The sequence below is a fragment of the Buteo buteo genome, chromosome 3, assembly GCF_964188355.1.
Source record: "Buteo buteo chromosome 3, bButBut1.hap1.1, whole genome shotgun sequence".
In the NCBI taxonomy this organism is placed as follows: Eukaryota; Metazoa; Chordata; class Aves; order Accipitriformes; family Accipitridae; genus Buteo; species Buteo buteo.
Genome location: NC_134173.1, coordinates 10,054,286 through 10,073,685, shown reverse-complemented (window position 1 = coordinate 10,073,685; position 19,400 = coordinate 10,054,286). Strand labels below are relative to the sequence as shown.

The 19,400-nt window shown below is 39.7% G+C and overlaps 2 protein-coding genes across 5 annotated transcripts in view; one reads left to right on the top strand and one right to left on the bottom strand.

Annotated features, from left to right (window-relative positions):
* ERP44 (endoplasmic reticulum protein 44) overlaps positions 1-5,998 on the bottom strand; it is a 54,261-nt gene extending 48,263 nt beyond the window's left edge. The window contains exon 1 of the mRNA XM_075022820.1: positions 5,872-5,998. Coding sequence (XP_074878921.1) covers positions 5,872-5,937 — 66 coding nt within the window. The 5' untranslated portion in view covers positions 5,938-5,998. The remainder of the gene's footprint in view (positions 1-5,871) is intronic.
* A 131-nt stretch (positions 5,999-6,129) lies between these two features.
* INVS (inversin) overlaps positions 6,130-19,400 on the top strand; it is a 98,761-nt gene continuing 85,490 nt past the window's right edge. For 2 of the 4 annotated variants that reach the window (XR_012649734.1, XM_075022811.1), the window contains exons 1-2: positions 6,130-6,273; positions 11,994-12,163. Coding sequence is in view for 3 of the 4 variants with exons in the window: in XM_075022811.1 (XP_074878912.1) it covers positions 12,058-12,163 (106 nt within the window). In the remaining variant the exon portion in view is untranslated. Of the gene's footprint in view, positions 6,274-6,400; positions 6,422-10,985; positions 11,137-11,993; positions 12,164-19,400 lie in introns of those variants that run through there. The other 2 variants (XM_075022813.1, XM_075022812.1) reach the window with 2 other exon arrangements.

The following is a 19,400-nucleotide window of genomic DNA, read 5'->3' as shown; positions in this document are numbered from 1 at the left end:
CTGTCCTCACTGTTTTCGCTATTTCAATTCCTATATGGTTTAAGATACAGACCACTGCACTTTGCATTTTGCTTAGTGCCACTGCAGCCAAGATAACATTTATGTTCTATCAGCTACACAAAGAGCAGATCTTGTGGATCACTACCAGATTAAAGGTGTATGTGCATGCATGTGAAGGAGCTTCCAGGTTTGATTCACTCCCAGAAAAGGCTGCAACTAGCAGGTGCTTATCTGGAGGGCACAGTACTGGAACTTTGCACATGTTTTAATGGCATGAACGGCTCTTAGCTTTAAGGGTGTATTATCAGGGTTGTCAGTTTCTCAGTAGTAGCATACATGAAAAAAGGAAAAATTATTGAACTCTCTTGCAGTATACCTTGTCACTTTTTTGTAATCACCAGAGTATAATTTAATATGGACAGGGTCCTACAGCTGGTTTGGAGAAATACACCATCATCAACTGGCAGTAAAAAAAAAATATTCTGAGTTAGTGCTGAGTATAGCAATAGTTTTACAGAATAACCCTTAACAATGTAAGATGAAATACCTGAGAGCCAGTAAATTTAAAAAAAAAAATATTGAAGCTAATCAACCTTCTAAAATCTCAGTTATGAACATTTTTTTAAAAATTAGATTATATGAGCCGTTGACATTACTAACAGTTTTGAAAAGGAAAATTACATATGTTTCTACCAATGGTTAGCATGCTTCTGATGAATGAAGACATATGGGGGAGGAAAGAAGTGCAAAGGCAGAACTCTGATGGAAATTTGATCTCACTTTCCTTTCCTAATTCTCTACAATGCACCTGCCCTCCTCTGCTTCTCAGGGGAGCTCTCTCCAGTTTAGAGAGCTTCTTTTGGAAGAAAACATTCCTTAGGCTCTGACATTTACACCCTATATTGCTTTTGCTAACATTCCTAAACGTTCCTATGTTTCTCCTCTAAATCACTAGAGAACTCACTCTCAAAAAAAAAAAAAAAAAAGGAGGGGGGGGAGAAGAAGAGGAAAATGAAAAAAGAAGGAGAAAAAAAAAAAAAAAAGGTATTGCTACTGCATCCAAAACCACTCAATTATTGAAGCACATATTACTTGAATGTATCTCCAGACTCTCTTGACGAGCTTTTGAAGAAGCTTTGGTATAAAATTCACAGCATATTTGTATACTTGCTTTTCACATGAGACAACTCCCTCCCCTTAAGTAAACAAAGTATCTGGAAACTAGAAAAGTGAGGCTTGCAAAAGAGCCTGCAAGGTGAACAACTGGTCCTCCTGAATAGCAGCATATAATCCTTAAGTCTTTCAAAAGAAATAGGTTTGATTAAAACACAGGGGATAACTGCTGGGCATGTGTAAGAATAACCAGTGGTAATTGTGCTTTCCCAAGAAAGCAGTATGAGGACCAGTCTCTTGCTTAAGAAAGCTGTCCTGCCAAAAAAACCCAAAGCGGACTACAGAAGAGAATGGTAAGGATATCAAAAGAAAATCAAGGAGTGTGTCACTACAGAGTACTTCAGCTGCCAGCAATATGATCTGTGACATCCTACTGTCAATAACTCATTTATACATTTTCCAGCATTGTCCGGGCCTTCGGTTTGAAGAATCAGTTCAGTTCCTCCTCTCTTCCCTCCTGAGCACTCCAAACAGAAAACTTGCCCATGACATGGCATAGCAAGAAGAATGCAATTCTTCTTCATAGCAAGAGTCTAAGCGTCCCTTCTGGCCCCCCGCCCCAACCTAGGGAAAGCTCCTCAGTTAACTACTATTTCACTCTTTAGAGGTCATAACAGATGATGAACAACTCAGAACTCCCAGGCTACTCTTGGAGGGAACCCCTTTCATTGTTTAAGGCTCAGTGGCCTAAATTTGCCTGTAACTACAACCTTTGACTAATGCTCAAATTCAGAATATTACATTTTGAGCAGGATTCCCGACTACAAAATTTGCTTGTTAATATATATGCAGAACGAGGCAAATGCATAGAAATATGCTCTAAACGTAAGATGTACAGAGTGTTCAACTTCTCTTCAGGCAACTTACTACCTACTACAGTATTTAACATTAAGTTAAAAGACATAATTTTATTTCATTTTACTTTCACTGTTTGGGTACTTGGTGTCATATTAACAAGACATGAAAGGCAGTGGCAGTAAAATAAAAAACAGAAATATTACCCTACAGTAATTTTTCCAATTAAAAGTTACATAGGAAATTCAAAAGTTCATTGACTTTTGTGCCTCTTCTAAGTTACTGCTCCTAACAGCTGCAATTGCCTTGCTATATAACTAGTATTTTGAAAGCTTCACTAAAAATATAAAACATTATAGTGTAAGACTAACTGTAACACTAAATATTACCTGGCAATGATAAACTGCATCAATTTATAGGGAAGAGCATACATAGATGGTGGGGCTACTGAATCATAAATGGAATATACACCAGGCTTCCGTAATAACCCCAAGTGAAGAGAAGCTACTACTTATTAAAAAACTAGTTATGACTCAGAAAACACTCCAGCATTTCACATCCTCAGAATATGAGGACAAATATGCTCTTCCAAACGTGTTGCCAAATATATTAAGAAGTAGGTGTTCTCAGTTTGTCCATGACAGCTTTCCAAACAAGCTACAAAGCAAAGGTATAGTAGTGGTGTTTTGAAACCTAATAAATTGAAGTGGAAGAATTGGGAAGTCCTTTTAGTTGTTTGAGGGGGAAGAAAACCCCCCCAAAACAACAACCAAAAAGCCCACAGGGAACTTCCCCTTTCATTTCCCTCACTATCAGTTGGTGGTTTCCTCTAGTCACATCTATTGCTCAGGGACACTGTGCATGAGCCTCCCAGGGGAGTACTGAGTAGTATGACAAATGTCTTTCAAACATATGCATAAGAAGCATGTGCAACAGAGTGTCTTGTTCTAGAATTTTCCTTATAGGCAAAGCATATACATCTGCAAGTAGAGGCAAAGACACAGAATGATTGGTTAGAGCAAAGACAAAGAACCACACCTTGCCTTAGAGGAGAATGTGATGAGCCACTGTCCCATCAGCTTTTATTCCACTGTCCTGGATTCATCTTAAAGATCTGTCCTACCCAGCATTAAGCAATATATACCAACATGGCAGAAACATCTTAATCTGCAAGCACAAGGGGCCACGTGACTTTACTATGCATCTCTTACTCCAGTCTTGCAATCAGCTGTACATGATCCTCTACAGCCTGTGCTGTGCGCTGCTCGCCCCTCCACTCAGCTCCAGTGCTGCAGAGGCAGGGGTCATGCCAGCCTGTACTTCTCCCCGTCCTCTCTCCAGGTCCTTCTCATCTCCCAGTGGCCCAGTACAATGCTAGCACGTGAGGTTGAAAAGTTAGAAGGGAAAAGGGCTGTGCTGGGACTGGCAGGTATCCCTGTAACGCTTTGCACTGCAGTCTCCATCCTAGCCACCCAACCTTCAGTGAGACCAGGGAGAAGAATAGAGTGAGACCCACAGCCCTCTAAAATTTTAGTGATCTCCTACTGTCAAACTTCTTCAGACAAAGGAACTTCTTTTGATATTGACACTGTATCTTTCTTCCTTTGGCAGCATTTTAATTCTCCATGTAGAAAAGAAATATACTTATCAAAAGTCTGGAAATGTAAATAATTTCTTTTAACTTCATTGCTATTACTAAGGAAGACCAGTTTAGTAAGCTGTTTTCACAGCTACGCATCATTGTATTCTGTTCTAGGAACCACTGATGTAACACTAACAAGCTCACTTATCCACAAAATATGCCAACTGCCATGCTCAAAGAAGCTCTGCTAGATGGCACATCCTTTGGATGCAGAGAAGAAGACTCTCCCAAACCTTACCAACCAAGAACACGGTTACATTGCTGGTCTTAAGTATTCATGACTGTTGGTAACAAAAAAAACAAAGTTACCAGAACTTTGAAGCTAATCTGGTACACCTTGCCAGATTCTCCGAATGACACAAGAAAACAAACACAATTTTTACCCTGTAAAAGAGTTTTTCAGCTATTTTAAAGAAAAAGGATCCCTTCCCACTCCCAGTCTGCTCAGGACAACTTTTCCAAAACTCTTAACAAATCTACTACGAGGAATGATTCATTGGCATGATCCAAGTATGTGACTAGGCACCTTACAACACAGGGCCACGCCTGATGTAATGCTGAAGAATTACACAGATATAACATTTTACGTAATTATTTTTTTAAAAAACAACTCTGACCTGTATTCTTTTTGAGGTTTTATGAATACAGTTCTTTTATAATCACACTAGAATTGGTTTCAGTGACCCATACACAAAGAAACAGCAACTAAAACATGGGGAAATTTCAGGTCTTGGCCATTTCCTATTTTGTAGTTGGCACACAGAGATCTAACTGATGCATATTAGATTTGCATTGATCAACTGTACCATGAAGAAAGAAAAATGTGTTCATCAACTCGTGACCACTTTTTCAAACTTGTACTTGTTCACTCAAATGAGACTTTAAAACAGTACACGTTCCTTGTTTTTGCTCATTGGACTCTGTACTTAAAACAATGGTAAAAAACAACCTAGTGCATAAGCAACATCCTTGTTGTTTTAAGGCACAGATGCAACTGGTAAATACTAGGTTCTTCACTTTAGTCTTTCATATAGTGAGCGAACACACTATAAATAGCCATCTATACATAAACATTTCAAATGTGTTTTTTCAAACCCTACCAATCACATATACTTACTAACCCTGAAACTGCAGCAAGTTTATAACCAGCGCTTATCCAGGTAGAAGTGCACATTTCAAAGGGATAACAAGCGCTTGTTCTGTTCAATAAGTATTTGTCCTCACATTTCTATTGATTAATTCATTCATTAGTAGCTATATTACTATGCACTTCCCTTTCGATCCCCAAAGCTCTGTCTACCACTACCTCCACCTCCAATTATTCCTTCATTTTCTGGCCAATTTTACTCCCCCAAACGTCTAAAGTAGATTGATTAAACACATTAGTATCCTAAGACCAAATCCTATTAAACTTATTCACACAAGTCCCCTTTAGCTCTGCAAGTCACTTACGCTATGAAAGGCCCAGAATCTGGCCCAATACAATTCTGGGAAAGTAAGAATCACTACATCAGCCTGTTATAAAAAAAAAAAAGTAACACAGACAAGTTATCTCCACAAAACACACGCACCGGTGATTGAGTGAGAGGTGGCTTAGGTCACGCATGTAACGCCAGCCTAAAAAAAAAAATATAACGCTGTAGCCTGACAACTAAAGATAAATGTGACGGCGGTGCAAGACAGCTCGGGAACTTTCCCCAGCTCGGAGGGGGTTGCTTCGCTGCAAGCCGTGCCTCACGGCAAGGCCGCACCGGCCGCAGGCAGGGGAACCCCGCTCCCCTCGGTTTGAGGGCGGCAGCTCCCGAAACACAGCCGACCAGCGGGCTCCGCAGAGGCACCGTTAAGGCCGTTCCCCGCCGGCTTCCCCTCTTGGGTTCCTGAAGAAGGAAAGCGCCACGCCGGCCCGAGCTCCGGCGAAGCCCCCACCGCCCGCCAGGCCCATTACCCCGGGGCCCGCAGCCGGCTCCCGAGCCTCGGCCCGGCCCGTTCCGGGTCCGCAGCCTATCGGCCTCGGCCACAACACCGGCCTCCGCCAGCCGGGGCCGCTCCCGCAGCCTCCCTCCGCTCCCCTCCCCTCCCCCGCCGGGCAGGTGCGAGGCGAGGAACCGCGGCGGGACCGGCGACCGCCGCCCGGCCCGAGGCACGTTCCCGGCGTCCACAAACGGCAGGACGCCGGCTACCCCTAGGCCGCCCTAGGCCAGGCCGATGCTCCCCCCGCGGCGGGGAAGGGAAGAAGGGCTGCGGGGAGCCGGTCAGCTCACCAGGAGGAGGAGGAGGAGGAAGAGGCAGCCAGGGTCAGGCAGGAGCGGGAAGATGGCGGGTCTCATGGTAGATCGGGCGCCCGGGAGGCGGGGGGGGGGGGGGGAGAAGCGCGGCTCCCACTCTCCGCGGCGGCGCCTCACTTCCCCCGTCGCCAGGAAACACCCGGGCAAGTTCCACCGCGGGCCCCCGCGCTCCCCGCCTCCCCCGCTCCGCTTCCGGGTTCCCGCGCTGGCGCAGGGCACGCCGGGAAACGTAGTTCCTAAACCGCCTCCTCCGCCTCTGCCACCGCCGCCCGAGGGAGCGAAGGGCAGAAGCGATCCCAGAACGCACCGCGGCCCCGCCCGGGTGGTGAAGGGGCGGGGCCTTGGTGGCGGCGCAATGAGGAGGCGGGTGGGGTCGAGGTGAGTTACGGGGCGCGGTTGAGGCGCCGGGGGGGGGGGAGGGAGGCGGCGGCCATTACCGCCCGGGCGGGGCAGGGTTAACCCTTTCCGCCTGTGGTGGTGGGGTGTCCCGCAGCCCCTTCCGTTCTCGCCCGGTCGCTGGGGCTCGGTATGGGTCCCCTCTGTCTGTGGTGGGGGGTGAGGGGTCCCTGCCAGCCCTCAAGAAGTGGCGGGAAGCGCGCGGGCAGCTCCCTCACCGAGCTGGGTGGTGGGTGAGGCGCTGAGGCGGGGACACGGGCAAACCCCTGGGCGGCCGTGGAAAGTTGTTCCACGTAGGAGTTTGGCGTCGCTGGGTCCCGCCTCGGCCCTTCAGCCGCCGGGGCTGAGGAAACGGGTTTGGGTGTAGGGAAGATGGAGGGGTGTTTGGGCGCTGTGCGCCTTTTTTTGGGGGGTGGGGGGTTGTCTTCGTTTCCTCAGAGTGGGGGAAGGCAGCCCTGCGTGAGGGGGCAGAGCGGCTGGCGCGGGAGGGTTGGGCAATTTCAGCTTGGTAATAGGGTTGGAGTGGGACGTCATCGTTCATTTTTATGCCTCGACGCTTCAGCAGATTTGTGCTTTTTGTCGCTTCCTGAGTTCTAAATACTGAAAAGGAGCAACACCTAAAATGTGGCGCTTCATCCTCTTTCAGTAAAACTTTGGACCTTACAGTATATATATGCTTTGAAACCGTGCAGAACTGCCTCAAAAAGGTCATGGAAAGCTGCACTTGGCATTCTTCATGTTTCCAGTATGTACACAAGCGTAAGGAGTGAAATGGGGCATAACGCCATTTAAAAGAAAATCCTTTACATCAGCTTTTTGCAAGTCGAGCCCAATTTGGCTTCAAAGAAAGCCCGGCAGGCTCAGACTTTATGTGTGACCCTGCGAGAAATCATTTGGTCTGTCAGTTTCATGAGCCACAACCACCTATATATACACACAAATCATGTCTTTTTTTTATAGGCTGAAATTGGAACTTTAACTTTTACGAGTTCTGCTATGTCTACCTTAAGAACCTGTGCCCCTCAATCTGTAGAATGAATGTCTTAGCTTCTGAATTAATTCATATTTGAAAAATACTTTGATATTTTTTAATAGCAGCTCATTCTTCACTTGGAAACTGTATCGGTAAAATTTGAGAGAGTGATCTTGTTTAAATTTTAACAAACTCCTATTTTGCTGAATAGAAAAATGGTGTGATTCTGATTATCTGTGTAATGCAAAGTAGACTTATCACGGTTTGGCGTGAAATTTTACATACCTTGAGGAGCTCTTGGTGTCCATATGACTGTCCCTTCAGTTCAGGTGACTCGACAAGGCTAATCATTTTCTGCATGTTAGCTTAAAGAAGAAAAAGTTAATTATTTACTTGATTCCAGCAATAAAATGCATATTACAGATAATGTCAATTATGTCACTTTTTATAAGCAGACCTTGTGGTTATTTCTTGATTTTTATTGTTGTTTTTCATCCCTTGTGAATAAATACCTCATTTTCTGCTGATGAGGATCTTTATCAAACAAGTCTTCCAGATACCAGTTCATCTGTTTCTCATATACATGAGAGATTTATCTGAGGAAAGTTACGTATTTTCCTTTTATAGTTCCTCTTAATATTTCAGAATTTCTTGGATGCAGATTAGCTCTTTCAATGGAGTTATGATACTGTGCTGAGAATTGCTGTAGAGGTAATTGGTTGCTTCTCTCACCTGTATGATTACTGACACTTTATGCAGATGTGGCTCTTGTTTTCCTGTGGAAATTATGAACATCTTTCGTTAATAATTCTCTTCTGTATTCAGTAAGTTTTAAGTAATTGTTCATGTAATTGGGGTGCTTCTGGCACTTTACTAAGTTCTTCAGTATTTGCTGAATTTTACACTGCTGCCTCTGAATGTTTTGTATTATAGTTTTTTTTGTTTGTGGAAGAGAAAAATGTAAAGAAAATGGAGGAAAAGACATCAGTGGTAACTTTGGGGAATAAAACTAATATCTTAAAATTCCAACAAGTGTAAAATTCCAATGGTGCATATAGGTCCACCTAGTAATGTAGAGAGTCCTGATGTATTTATCTGTACCCAGAGGAACCTTTTGAGGAAAAGGTGGAGGCAGGTTAAAGATAAGCTGTAGTCTTGTATGCCAAGTGCATGTTAAACTATGTAGCACATGATCCATCTCTGCAGCCTTTTACATTCTCTTTCTTTCCTCTTGTTCGGATTGCAGTTGAGTATTGTCGTTTCCTTCATATAGCAGACAAATTTATATAGCTGTAGAAATAACCAAGGAGAAAAATGAAATAGTTAATTGGGGGGAAGCACTGTAACTGACACTCGGTTTCATGTTGTCCCTTTTGGTGTCTTCAGATTTGCCTGAAGCAGAAATGCCTCATCTGCTTTTATCCAGTATAACGTAGAGCAGATAACAGAAAGCATAAGCCATACTACTAGGTTGGGAGGAATAGTGTAGCTTTGAATGAAACATATCAACTATGTGTCCTAAAAAGTCAAAAAAGCAGTTTTGTTCAAGGAGCAGAGGATACTTGGGATGCAGAGAATGGTGCAAGTATTTTGAATGATGTGTGTATTCTTTATCTTCCTTAGAAGAAAACGATTGTAGCTACCACTGGGAATGTTTGAAGGGCTGTTATGCTAAAACTAAAACAATTGTGCTTTATGTCTTACAGTGTATTTGGGCTTGTGTAAGCTCTACCTTGCGTTGTCACGTATGCATTTCCACTTTCTTCGACTTTCTTAAGCACCAAGTCAAGTTGAGCTTTTCTGTAATTTGTTGTGGTGTATTATGGCACCGCTAGCCTGTCTCATATCCTCTAAAAGTGGAAATGTTGTTAACCTCCTGTCGCATTAAACTTTGAAGTCCTTTCTGTTCTCTGCTTCTAGAAGTCAGCAAAGCCATGAACCCATTAATGACACACTTCTGATTAGGGGAAGGATCACCTACTTATGTGGTAAAACAAGTGTGTCAAAAGAAATGTTTGATGTCTTTTCTGAAACAGAGAGAGGTTCACCAAACTCACTAAGGATGGAAGCATTCATGACTTCCAAGAGATATTGAACATCATCATTCTCATCTTATTCTGAGGTTCACAGAAGAAGAGGAGAGCGGTAGGATAGGATCATGTTGTTCCATAGGTTTCAAATGACCAGAAATTACTCCAGATCATAAAGTTATGTGAGGAGCTCGTCCTCACGCTTCTGCACCAGCATTCTCAACAGAGTGAACCAGTGCTGGTGTAGAAGAAAGTGACTCTTGTGGTCTAATAACTGGTCGCTTGAGACAGGTACAAATGCCATACATGCTTGGTGTTGGCAAGTTGGTTGTTGGGTGACTAGGGTGATTTCTGAAATAATTTTATAGGGGTGCCTGAAACAAAAGTTGAGTTTGGGTAAATTGCTTGCTTTAATAAAGTGTAGCGAGCCATTGCACGTTTCCATAACACACGTTCTTTAAGGAGTGATAAAGTTAGTCAATACTGTACTTACTCCTGGTTCTGAAGTGACCGACAGATGGCAGAGGGAGAGCCGTGAACACAAGCAAGGAAGCGTTTCAGTAGCAAAGAGTTCTAGTATATGTACTCAAGGAAACTAGCATCTCATGCCTTTCTTGTCACACCATTACTAGTTTTTGTAGGGGAGAGAGGTTGAAAGGTAAGGTTATATTTCTAAGAACATGGTGAACCTGCTTTCATGGCTCATGAACACTCAACCATTCAGACTTCAGGAAAGGAGTGTTCAGTGATACTGTTAGCCGTTGTAAGAAGCAGCATAGCATGTGCTTGGCTGTTTGAGGACAAGATGGAGAAGCAGCAGTTTAGACACTAGTGTATTAAAAGCTTAGTCTGCAGTTATTGTGTGGTATACTTTAGACAATGTCTGAATTATATCTGTGTGCTCTCATGTAGAGCGGATGCAGTATACTGATGTGTTGTTGAGCAGGTTTGCACAACCACATGGTTCCGTGTTAGTGCTTATTCCAGGGATGTGGTATGAACTGATACCATGATTGTGCAGATGTTCTTTGAGTAACTGATCAGATTTGCCATGAAGCTTCCTGTATTAATTTTCTTGTCAGCTCTCCAAGGAAGTCTGGAGCTTGTGTAGAATAGTCCACAATTATATTAGAGTATTAAGTTGGGGGTTTTGGTTTGAGTTGGGTTGGGTTTTTTTTTCAGGTACAGGCCTTTACCTTTATTACTTCATGCTTAATATCTGCTGTAGAAATTTTCACTGCATTTTACATAAATGTGAATGTTTTTCTGGTATTTTAATAACATTTCCCCTCAATGTTGATATGTATGCATCTGCAATTATCTTAATAACAACAGATGCTGTGTAGCAATATATAGTCCACATAAAATAGTGTGTGGACCTGAGCTGATCATTATGAAGATCTTGAGGCAGTGGTAGTTCAGCAAAGGTAGCAGTTCCATTTCAGAAGAGGCTAGGAAGGCAACTGTAGTGGTAGATGTGATTTAGGAAAGAAATAGAGAAGGAAGAAGAGAATGCTATTGTACCACTGTGTAAATCCGTGCTTTGCCCATAACTAGTGGAGTTTTCTTTCCATCTCAAAAGGGTTGGAACAGAACCATGAAAAGGTCCAAAAAAGGGCAATTAGCATGGTCATGCATACAGAAAAGGTGCTGCCTGGGTAACAGCTAAGTAAGCTATGACTCTTTCAGCTAGAGGAAGATATGATTGGGGAGGATATGTTAAAAGTCTGTAGAATAATTTCTGATAGATAAGAATTGTTTATTTACTGTCCCTTCCAGTACAAGGATTAAGAGCCCTCAGATGGCAAGAGCCAGGACAAGGCAGATGAAAGCCAGCGGTTTGTACGTACACTGTTCGGTTGTGGCATGGAACTGCTTGCCAGTGGATGTTGTGGATGCTATAAGTTTGCATAATCTTAAGAGGAGACTGGACATGTTCATAGTAGAGAAATTAATTTTAAAAATAAGCAGAATTTGCAAAGTACTAAATACACAGAAACCAAGTCCACTTCAGGAAGTGGTTGAACTAGAAATAAATGTAGAATGGGAGATATTTGGAAGAAGGGGACAAAAAATCATATTCATATATATAAATTCATATATATAATAATTTTATATAAACATATATATTTGCTCTGTTCTTTGGCATCTACCATTGGTCAGTTTGAGACAGGATTTAGAGCCAGACTTCTGGTCTAATTCATTGTGGCTTTTCTTACGCGTTTTCCCACTTCTGTTCAGGTTTGAAGAACACTTATGATCTAGAAAGCTGATCTGATTGTTTTAGTTATGCCATTTGGTCACATAAAAGATACTGCTTCAACTTATAAATCTTGTCCTGCATGTGTCCGTAGACCATCATGATAGAATACCACCAGATATCAAGTACCGGAAGACTATATCAAGTTGATAACAAACTTCAGTGGTTACTGAACTGGAGCATGCACAGCAACACTTTGAAGAGCAGTCTGTTGGATTTGTAGATAAATATATAGGTGTATATATATATAAGTATATATCTCCTTAATGTAGGCTTTTTCTGGTTGAATTTTGGTTAGAGGTAGATTTAATCCATTAAATAAGAAACGTGTTTGTTCTTTCCTGTTTTCAACAGAAAAGTGTATTCTCTTTAGCATTGCTTGAGTAATTTTAATGACTGATTCTAAAATTAATTCTATTTTATTGTGGTTTTTTTCTAGAACTGAATTCCTAAAAAAAATGTTCGTGGTGCAGATCTGACCTATGGTAATACCTTGAAAGAGTATGAATATTTCAGCAAACTGCCTCTTCAGTGGTTCCTCATTAGCATCTGAAGTGCATGCTGCTGCTGTTAATGGAGATAAGAGTACCCTCCAAAAGCTAATAGCAGGTAAATGTTTTCATTGTAGATGCATTTGGATTACTTCAGAACTGAAGCTTTTTGGTTTTGACTTACTGCTCTGATCTTTAATATATGTTTTCATTTGTTGATTATATGTATTTCTAGAATAAATGTAGTCCTGAAAATATGACTGATTTTCCTTACTTTTTATTACCTGTTGCCTTTGACTGGTACTTCTGTGTGAAGTAAAATATAAAGTTGGTAAGTGATACAACCAGAAGAGTTATTCAGGACTCCTGTTTCAGGGAATTTGAAATTGTGGAGAAGTGCTTTGGGCTGAAATATTTTGGCTGCAAATCCTTATTTTTGGAATTGCTTTTGTGGGAAATTTGATAAACTTGTCTTACAGGTCATTTATTATAGTTAATGAAGTCTTGTCACTGTGTAGTATTTGGGGACAAAATGAGCCAGCCCTGTTTTTTACTTTGATTCTGATACACTGACCATGTTTCTCAAGACAAATTGAAGGTAAGGAGAGAGTCTGAAGCTGAAGTGAAAAAAAAAAAAAATTCCCATCCATTAAAAAACCCAGGATTTTGCCTTCCCTCTACGTCCAAGACCTGTGTGGCATTCCAGGTTAGTAGTTTTCAAAAGCAGTATATATTCTGTGTTCCAAAACCAATCTTACATACATTTGGAAGGCTATGATATGATAGGTAAAGACTTTGATTTTCTGAGTTTCTGATTAGATGCAATTCCAGCTGATACTGTAGAAGCTTTATTTGCTCAGTGTTTTTTGAAGATCCCATTCCTGCAGCTTGGTAAGGGGGAAGGACTGTGAAATAATAAGAAACTTAATCTGTATTTGTGCCATTAACTGTCAGTTTTAATGGGTGTAAAGGATTTAATGGTAATCATATTAAACCAACAGTCAAGTTTATGTATCTTCTGCTGACCTGTGTTGAAGATAGGATAGTAAGCTATGTGGATCTATTGTCTAAGCTGTATAGAAAACAGTAAATGGTTCTTCTTTACAAGATATATCTAATTCTTTCAAAAGACAATTGGAAGTGATTTGACTCAAACAAAAGAAAAAAGTTGAGGGAATTGACTTTCTAGAAGCTCCGCTGTTCGAAACAAGTATTTTTTGGGGGCCTTCAACTTTATTTTGTCATGTGATGGCTCAAACATATACTGTTTGCATTTAATGCTATCTGTTCAGTCTTTTGTAGGACATTTTACAAACAACAGGTGAGCAGTTGATATGGAGATGCTTATAGAAATCTGTGGGATGCAACTACAGAGTAGCTTTAAATACCTGGGTTTTTAAAAAAACCTTCTGCCTGCATGTGGAGAGGGAAAAAAAAGTCTGAGTTTTCAAATCTTGGCTAACAATCAGAAGCAACAACAAAGAGTTTTTGCTAACTTTAGTGTGTTTTTGTTAATCTCACAGCCAAAAGATGTATTTTGAAAACACAAAGGAAAAAGTACTTCTGTGTTGCTGGTACGCCTTGTCAAACATACCACAAAACAGCCATTAGAACCAGATAAGGAAATCACTATTCTTTTAATGGTGATTATGCAGCAACAAAATAAAAATGCTGTGTGTTATTTTTACATGGGAGAGAAAACTGCATAATCCTTGCAAATAGCAAGCAAAATTTGGCTTTTCTGCTTTGTCGTGTTTTGACAGGATATGACACAGACCTTACTTTTGCCAGGACAGGACCCAAAAAAAAAAGAATTGCCTAGCAGAAGAAGAATGCATCAGAGTAATATTTTTAGCTGTTTACCAGGCACTGTTGAAAGTATAACTTGATGCCAGAAGTAAATTGAGCAATTGGTGTTATTCACTGAACTTCATGGCTGCACTTAGCAGCAGCGTCTAATTCAGGACAGTATTTCAGCAGTGAGTGAGCGTATGCTGGATCACTTAACAACATTCTCCTAGCACAGCCAAGCTTTGCATCTTGATTATATAGCTAGCAGTATATGCAGTAACATACAGTCTGACTTTCTCCTTTTAGGGAGGGCTTTTTACCCCTAAATTCATTCTTACTTTCCTCTTTGAGTTTTCCCTATTCAGTTACTAACATAGGAGGGGCATAGAGGCTGGTTAAACAGTCTCTTAGAGTAGCCCCCTCTAACCTGTTTGGTGATTGTTGCTTTTCCCATCTGTAGCTTGATGGAGTGTGTGTGACTGTATACAAACATATACATTGTATTTGCATATAATTCATGAGTATGGATGCATGTGTAATCTGCCACCCAGTAGCCTGTGATTTTAAAGGAACGGTGTTTGAAATAATACAGTGTGTTCTGGATACCATGTTCCAAAGGTAAGTAGAAATTTTTATAGAGAAAGTGGGTTTTGGAACAAAGTGTCTCTTTATGTTAACCACTGCTGATGCTTAATTACAGGACTTTCTAAACAGCCTACGGGTTAAATACCATAAAGTACAGTACATGCCAAGTGTTTATTGTATAACCAGTGCTCTAACAAAAGTGTGCTAATTGTTTGCATTGCGTGAGTTGCCTAGTACTGTATCACATTGTTTTAGAATTGTATGATCTCAGGCTTTGGGGAATACTCACAGTATTTTCTTTTCTATGTTTTATACAACACTGAACATGTCTTTAATTAACAGTTCTTCAGTGTTAAAACCCATCTGTATGATTTTAATCCTAGGCAAAAAGAGAGCAAAAGTAAATTTTTTGTTTGGAGGATCATTTTGCATTTAATGCTTTTATGTAGAGTTTTCAGAAAATGCATCTAATTGTTTTAATCATTTATAAGAACACAATAATGTGTATAGTAGTCATTATACTGATGTGTCTATTCAGTCTAACTCCTCATTCTAAAACCCTTATCATGTATTGCTTGCAAACAAATGCTTCTAAGTCTCTGATATAATGTTTCATTGTGAATGTTAACTATAAATTCTGCAGATATGCAGTTGCATGTTTTTGTTTGATTCTCTTCTCTGCTTCTCTCTTCCATGTTCTGCAATGCAGGAGCTTGAATAAAACTCGGATCAGATATTATAAAAGGCAAGATTCTTGCAAGTAACAAGAGATGGTCTATCTTTTAATAATTGAGAAGAATTCATGTCTTCTTCCTGCCCTTTCTCCTCTTCTGATTTGAAAAATGCATAGAAATGTTAAAGTCTGATGTGATTGCTTGCATAGACTGTAAGGAAGTGATGAGGTATGAATATAAGAGTTAAATTTTGGAATAGGGCCACTTGATTCCATGGCGTTCGTGACCTCCACTGACAACAAGCTTATGGAATGCATAATCCGATGGGGTGAGGATGTTGATCCTGAAAGGGGAGGAATCAAACAAACTTCCTTTCTTAGGCAGGTGTGTGGAGGAGAATTTAATTTTGCCACAGCACATTTTAGATGCATCGATATGTGAATGTTTTGAAGGCTACCTGTGCTTTCTCATTTGCAGAAAATAATAATTTACTGCAACTGTGAAGTCCACAAGGTGTTGTGGTTAGTGAATTTCATCAGCTTAGTCCCCCTTATCACCTGATGGTGATATAGTAGCTCGTAGTCCTTGTTCTGTCTCTTAGCCTGAGCACAGAGACATCCTTTTCGGGAAATGCCCACAGGATTTTGACCATTCTAAGGGCCTTAGAGAGTCTTGTAAGCAAACAAAATAATAACAACAGGAAACCTACTGCTAGCTGAAGGTAGTTTCTTTGCCTTAAACAGTGCAACAGCTTCAAGCAAATTACTGGCATCAAGTTTTGAAGGTCTTGCTCGTTTTTCACTCAGAGTCTGTGCAGTCGTGGAAACTCTTTGTCATCAGCTACATCGCTCTTTGTGAGCTGTAAATGAAAGTAGATGTCTGTTGCTTTACTTAGTTGGGTTGTACTTGAGCTTTAGGCCATTTTTGCTCATCTTGACCTTAACCATTTCTTTCTTTTAGTGTCTATGTTCTGTATATCCTCTAACTATATAACAGAAAGGCAACTTGGAATTTGAGGGAGAGGGACTAGTTTTGCACACTGCTGATTTAAGAACAAGTCTTACATGACCGTGAGCCATGTGCATGTGTCTTATTGGGAGAAATGCATGTTTATGTATTTCTTATTAAAAATATGTGTGATTGTGCAAGTCCCATCAGCTTCAACATACTTAAGACACTGTTGAGGCTACGTTAACACTGAACAGTGAAATATGGTTTAGTGATGTCTAAATTATCAGGCTGAACTAATACTGGAAGAGAACCTGACTGTACTTAGCTAATTAGAGAAACTGGCTTGTTGGCTGGGAGCAGTGACATGTTAAGTTATGCTTTGGACCTCAGTATCTGTATGTTGCTGCATAGGGCTGCGTGGTTGTTCATAACTGATGTTTCTGTGCTATGCTCTGTTGAATGGAAAAAGCGTTTATTCTTAGCTAAAATATGGAGATAGAAGACATTGACAGCTTCACAATATGTACATATAAGTTTTAAAATACTTTTTTCTAATAGCAGAGGAAAGAGTTATCTTGAAACTGCATCCAGTTTGCAATGAAATTTTAATATTGTGAAATGAAAGTCTAGCAAATCAAGTTAAGGAAAATAAAAATTTTGGATTCTCCTGTTTAAGTCATATGTTACATTTTGAATTATTTCCTAATGGCCATGGCATTAATTAAGCAAGTGATGTAATTTTTTTCTATATACTGCTTTTTAATGCACTTAGTAAATAGTACAACTTGTCATTTTGAGCAGAAATAAAGAATTACATTCTTCAATAATGAAAATAAGGTGACACTTAAATGAATATTTAAAGACAATACATGAGCTTTTCTCTCAAAAAGTGTTAAAAAATAGTGTTTAAAAAAGTGTTAAAACAGTATCAATATGTAAATAGCGTTAGTAAAAATTACATTACTTATTTATATTTCCACATCAAAATATAGTTGCATATAACAGGACATAAATAATAATCCAAAGACGTTTCAACTTGCACAGCTTTTAACTCCCCTTTAGAAACATTGCATATTATTTTTTTAAAGTCTTAAAAATGCTACCATAAAATTAAGCTTTTTTGATATCTATTGTTTTGATGTGAAGAGTAATGAATAACATATATCCAATACTTGACCTTCTTGCATTCTAAACAAAGTTCAGACCAGACTCTTATGCAGCTTTTATGCAAAACCACACAGGAAAAAAAATTACCTGTGTAAATTTACAAATGTAATTTTCTACTATTTCTTTTATTATTTGATTTTTCTTCTGTATAAAAATGTACTTTGGTCATTTATTTATTGAAAAAATCCAGGACTCGGCTGTTATGCTTATTATGAGAAGGTTTCTAAAGGAAGAAATGAGGAAAAGCTGACAAGGATACATGCAGTTCCCAGTGGCCTATCTACAGAAGGTGGAGTCATAGCTATTTTGTATCTTCATTTATGCAGTCATACAGTAGGAGAAGATAGCATCCTATACAAACCAGTTGAAGTTGTGTGGAAATCCCAAACATATGCATTTTTCTACATACATGGAAGTCTGAAAAAAAATTAGGTGGAAGAACCAGGATGTCATGTTTTAAATGAGGCTATTGATTGTATAGTGAGAATGTAAAATTTGTGGAAGGGAAGGCATCAATGTGGACAATGTTACTTCTGTATACTGTGTATTCTGATATATCCATGGAAGCCATTTAGGTGGAGGAGTGGTGATATGCATTTGAAAACCAAAGCAGAAAACAAGTCTTGGATTTGAATGAGATTAACAAATGACCATATAAATCAAGCTTAAACACACACACACAAAAAAGCTTAATGACTGCATTTACAGGTCTAAATAAGAAACTATGGCACTAACATTTTATACTGTCCATCTGACCAGATGGAGACATGTGTGACATGCTAAGGAAGATCAGAGAGTCTGAATTGACAGGAAACACAATAATAATGAAGGTTACTTTCATATGTTTTGGGTAAATGGCTATTGAGGATATGATCCTAAAACTAAATTGTTAGAAATCATTAATGGGCTGTCAACAGAAATTTCTGTGAACCCAGAACACAACCAACTCTTGAGTTGCTCTTGACTGCTGTGTAGGACCTGAACTGGTGTTAACTAAGCAAGATTTTCTAACGCTTGACCAGAGTACACATGGATAAGCAACAGCAGCTAGCTGTAGTTGCATACTCTAAAAATGGTGAAGGATATTAAAATGAAAAAAACTTGCTACAAAGAATCTAAAGATGAGTCTAAAGAGTGAACTCCTTGTTTACAGTGTGAAGTGAATGCAAAAGCACTTAACAGAAGAAAAAGTTTAGGAAGGTCGAAGGGAATCAAGCATGGCTAAACAGCAGTGTGAGGGTGGATATTAAAAAGCAGGAAGGTGTTCTTCAAAAAACATAACCTGTGTCTGAGGAAGGTAGATGCAGGTCAGTAAAAGACTTTTTTTTTTTTTTTTTTTTTTTTTTAATAATCTGCTAGAGACATAAAAATTAGTTATAAAACTAGTGAATTGTCAAGGTGAAGGGGCAGTCAGGGAAGACAAGGCCATGGTTAAAGAACAAAAAGAATTTTTCTATATCTGCATTCACAAAAGAGTTCAGAAACATTCCTAAACTGTTTTTTACAGAGCAGAAAGAGTTTTCTCAATGCTAATCACAATTTCTAAGCAAGAGAAGGTGTTACAGAATGAATCATGAGAATGACATGGTATTCACTCAACATTTTTAAAGTTTACTCAGAAGAGTGAACGAGCAAATGATTGCTCTAACTGGCAATATCCTGTTTAACAGTGTTTTTTTGCAAGAGGCTTGGTTGGTACGGAATTTTAATTCTTGATATTCCCCTTGATTCACATTGAATCTGCTTGACTCTTCTGCTGGGTAAATGAATAGAAATTATAATTAAGAATACAATTACTGGATATGTAGGTAAGTATAATATGCTGGGGAAAAGTAAAGATTGTGTTTGTAAAGAAGAACCATGTCTCTGCTGGAGTTCTTCTGAAGCATCAACAGTCATGCAAACAAGGGAATATTTAAAAAGAAAAATTAACTTACCTGCTAAAATTCAATGTTCCTTGAGTTATTGTAGACAAATTTAGAGTTGGGGTGTGTAGGATAGCTGATACCCATGAATTTATAAGTGCTAGTTTCTATGTGGTGATGTAATAGAAATATGAAACTTTATAGTTAAGGGTGCATACTGGTTGGTTTGGTTGTTTTTTGGTTTTTTTTGACTGAATAGGAATACAATGTTTTGATTTTTTTTTAATAGGACCTCAGACTTCTTATTTAGCTTAATTGCTGC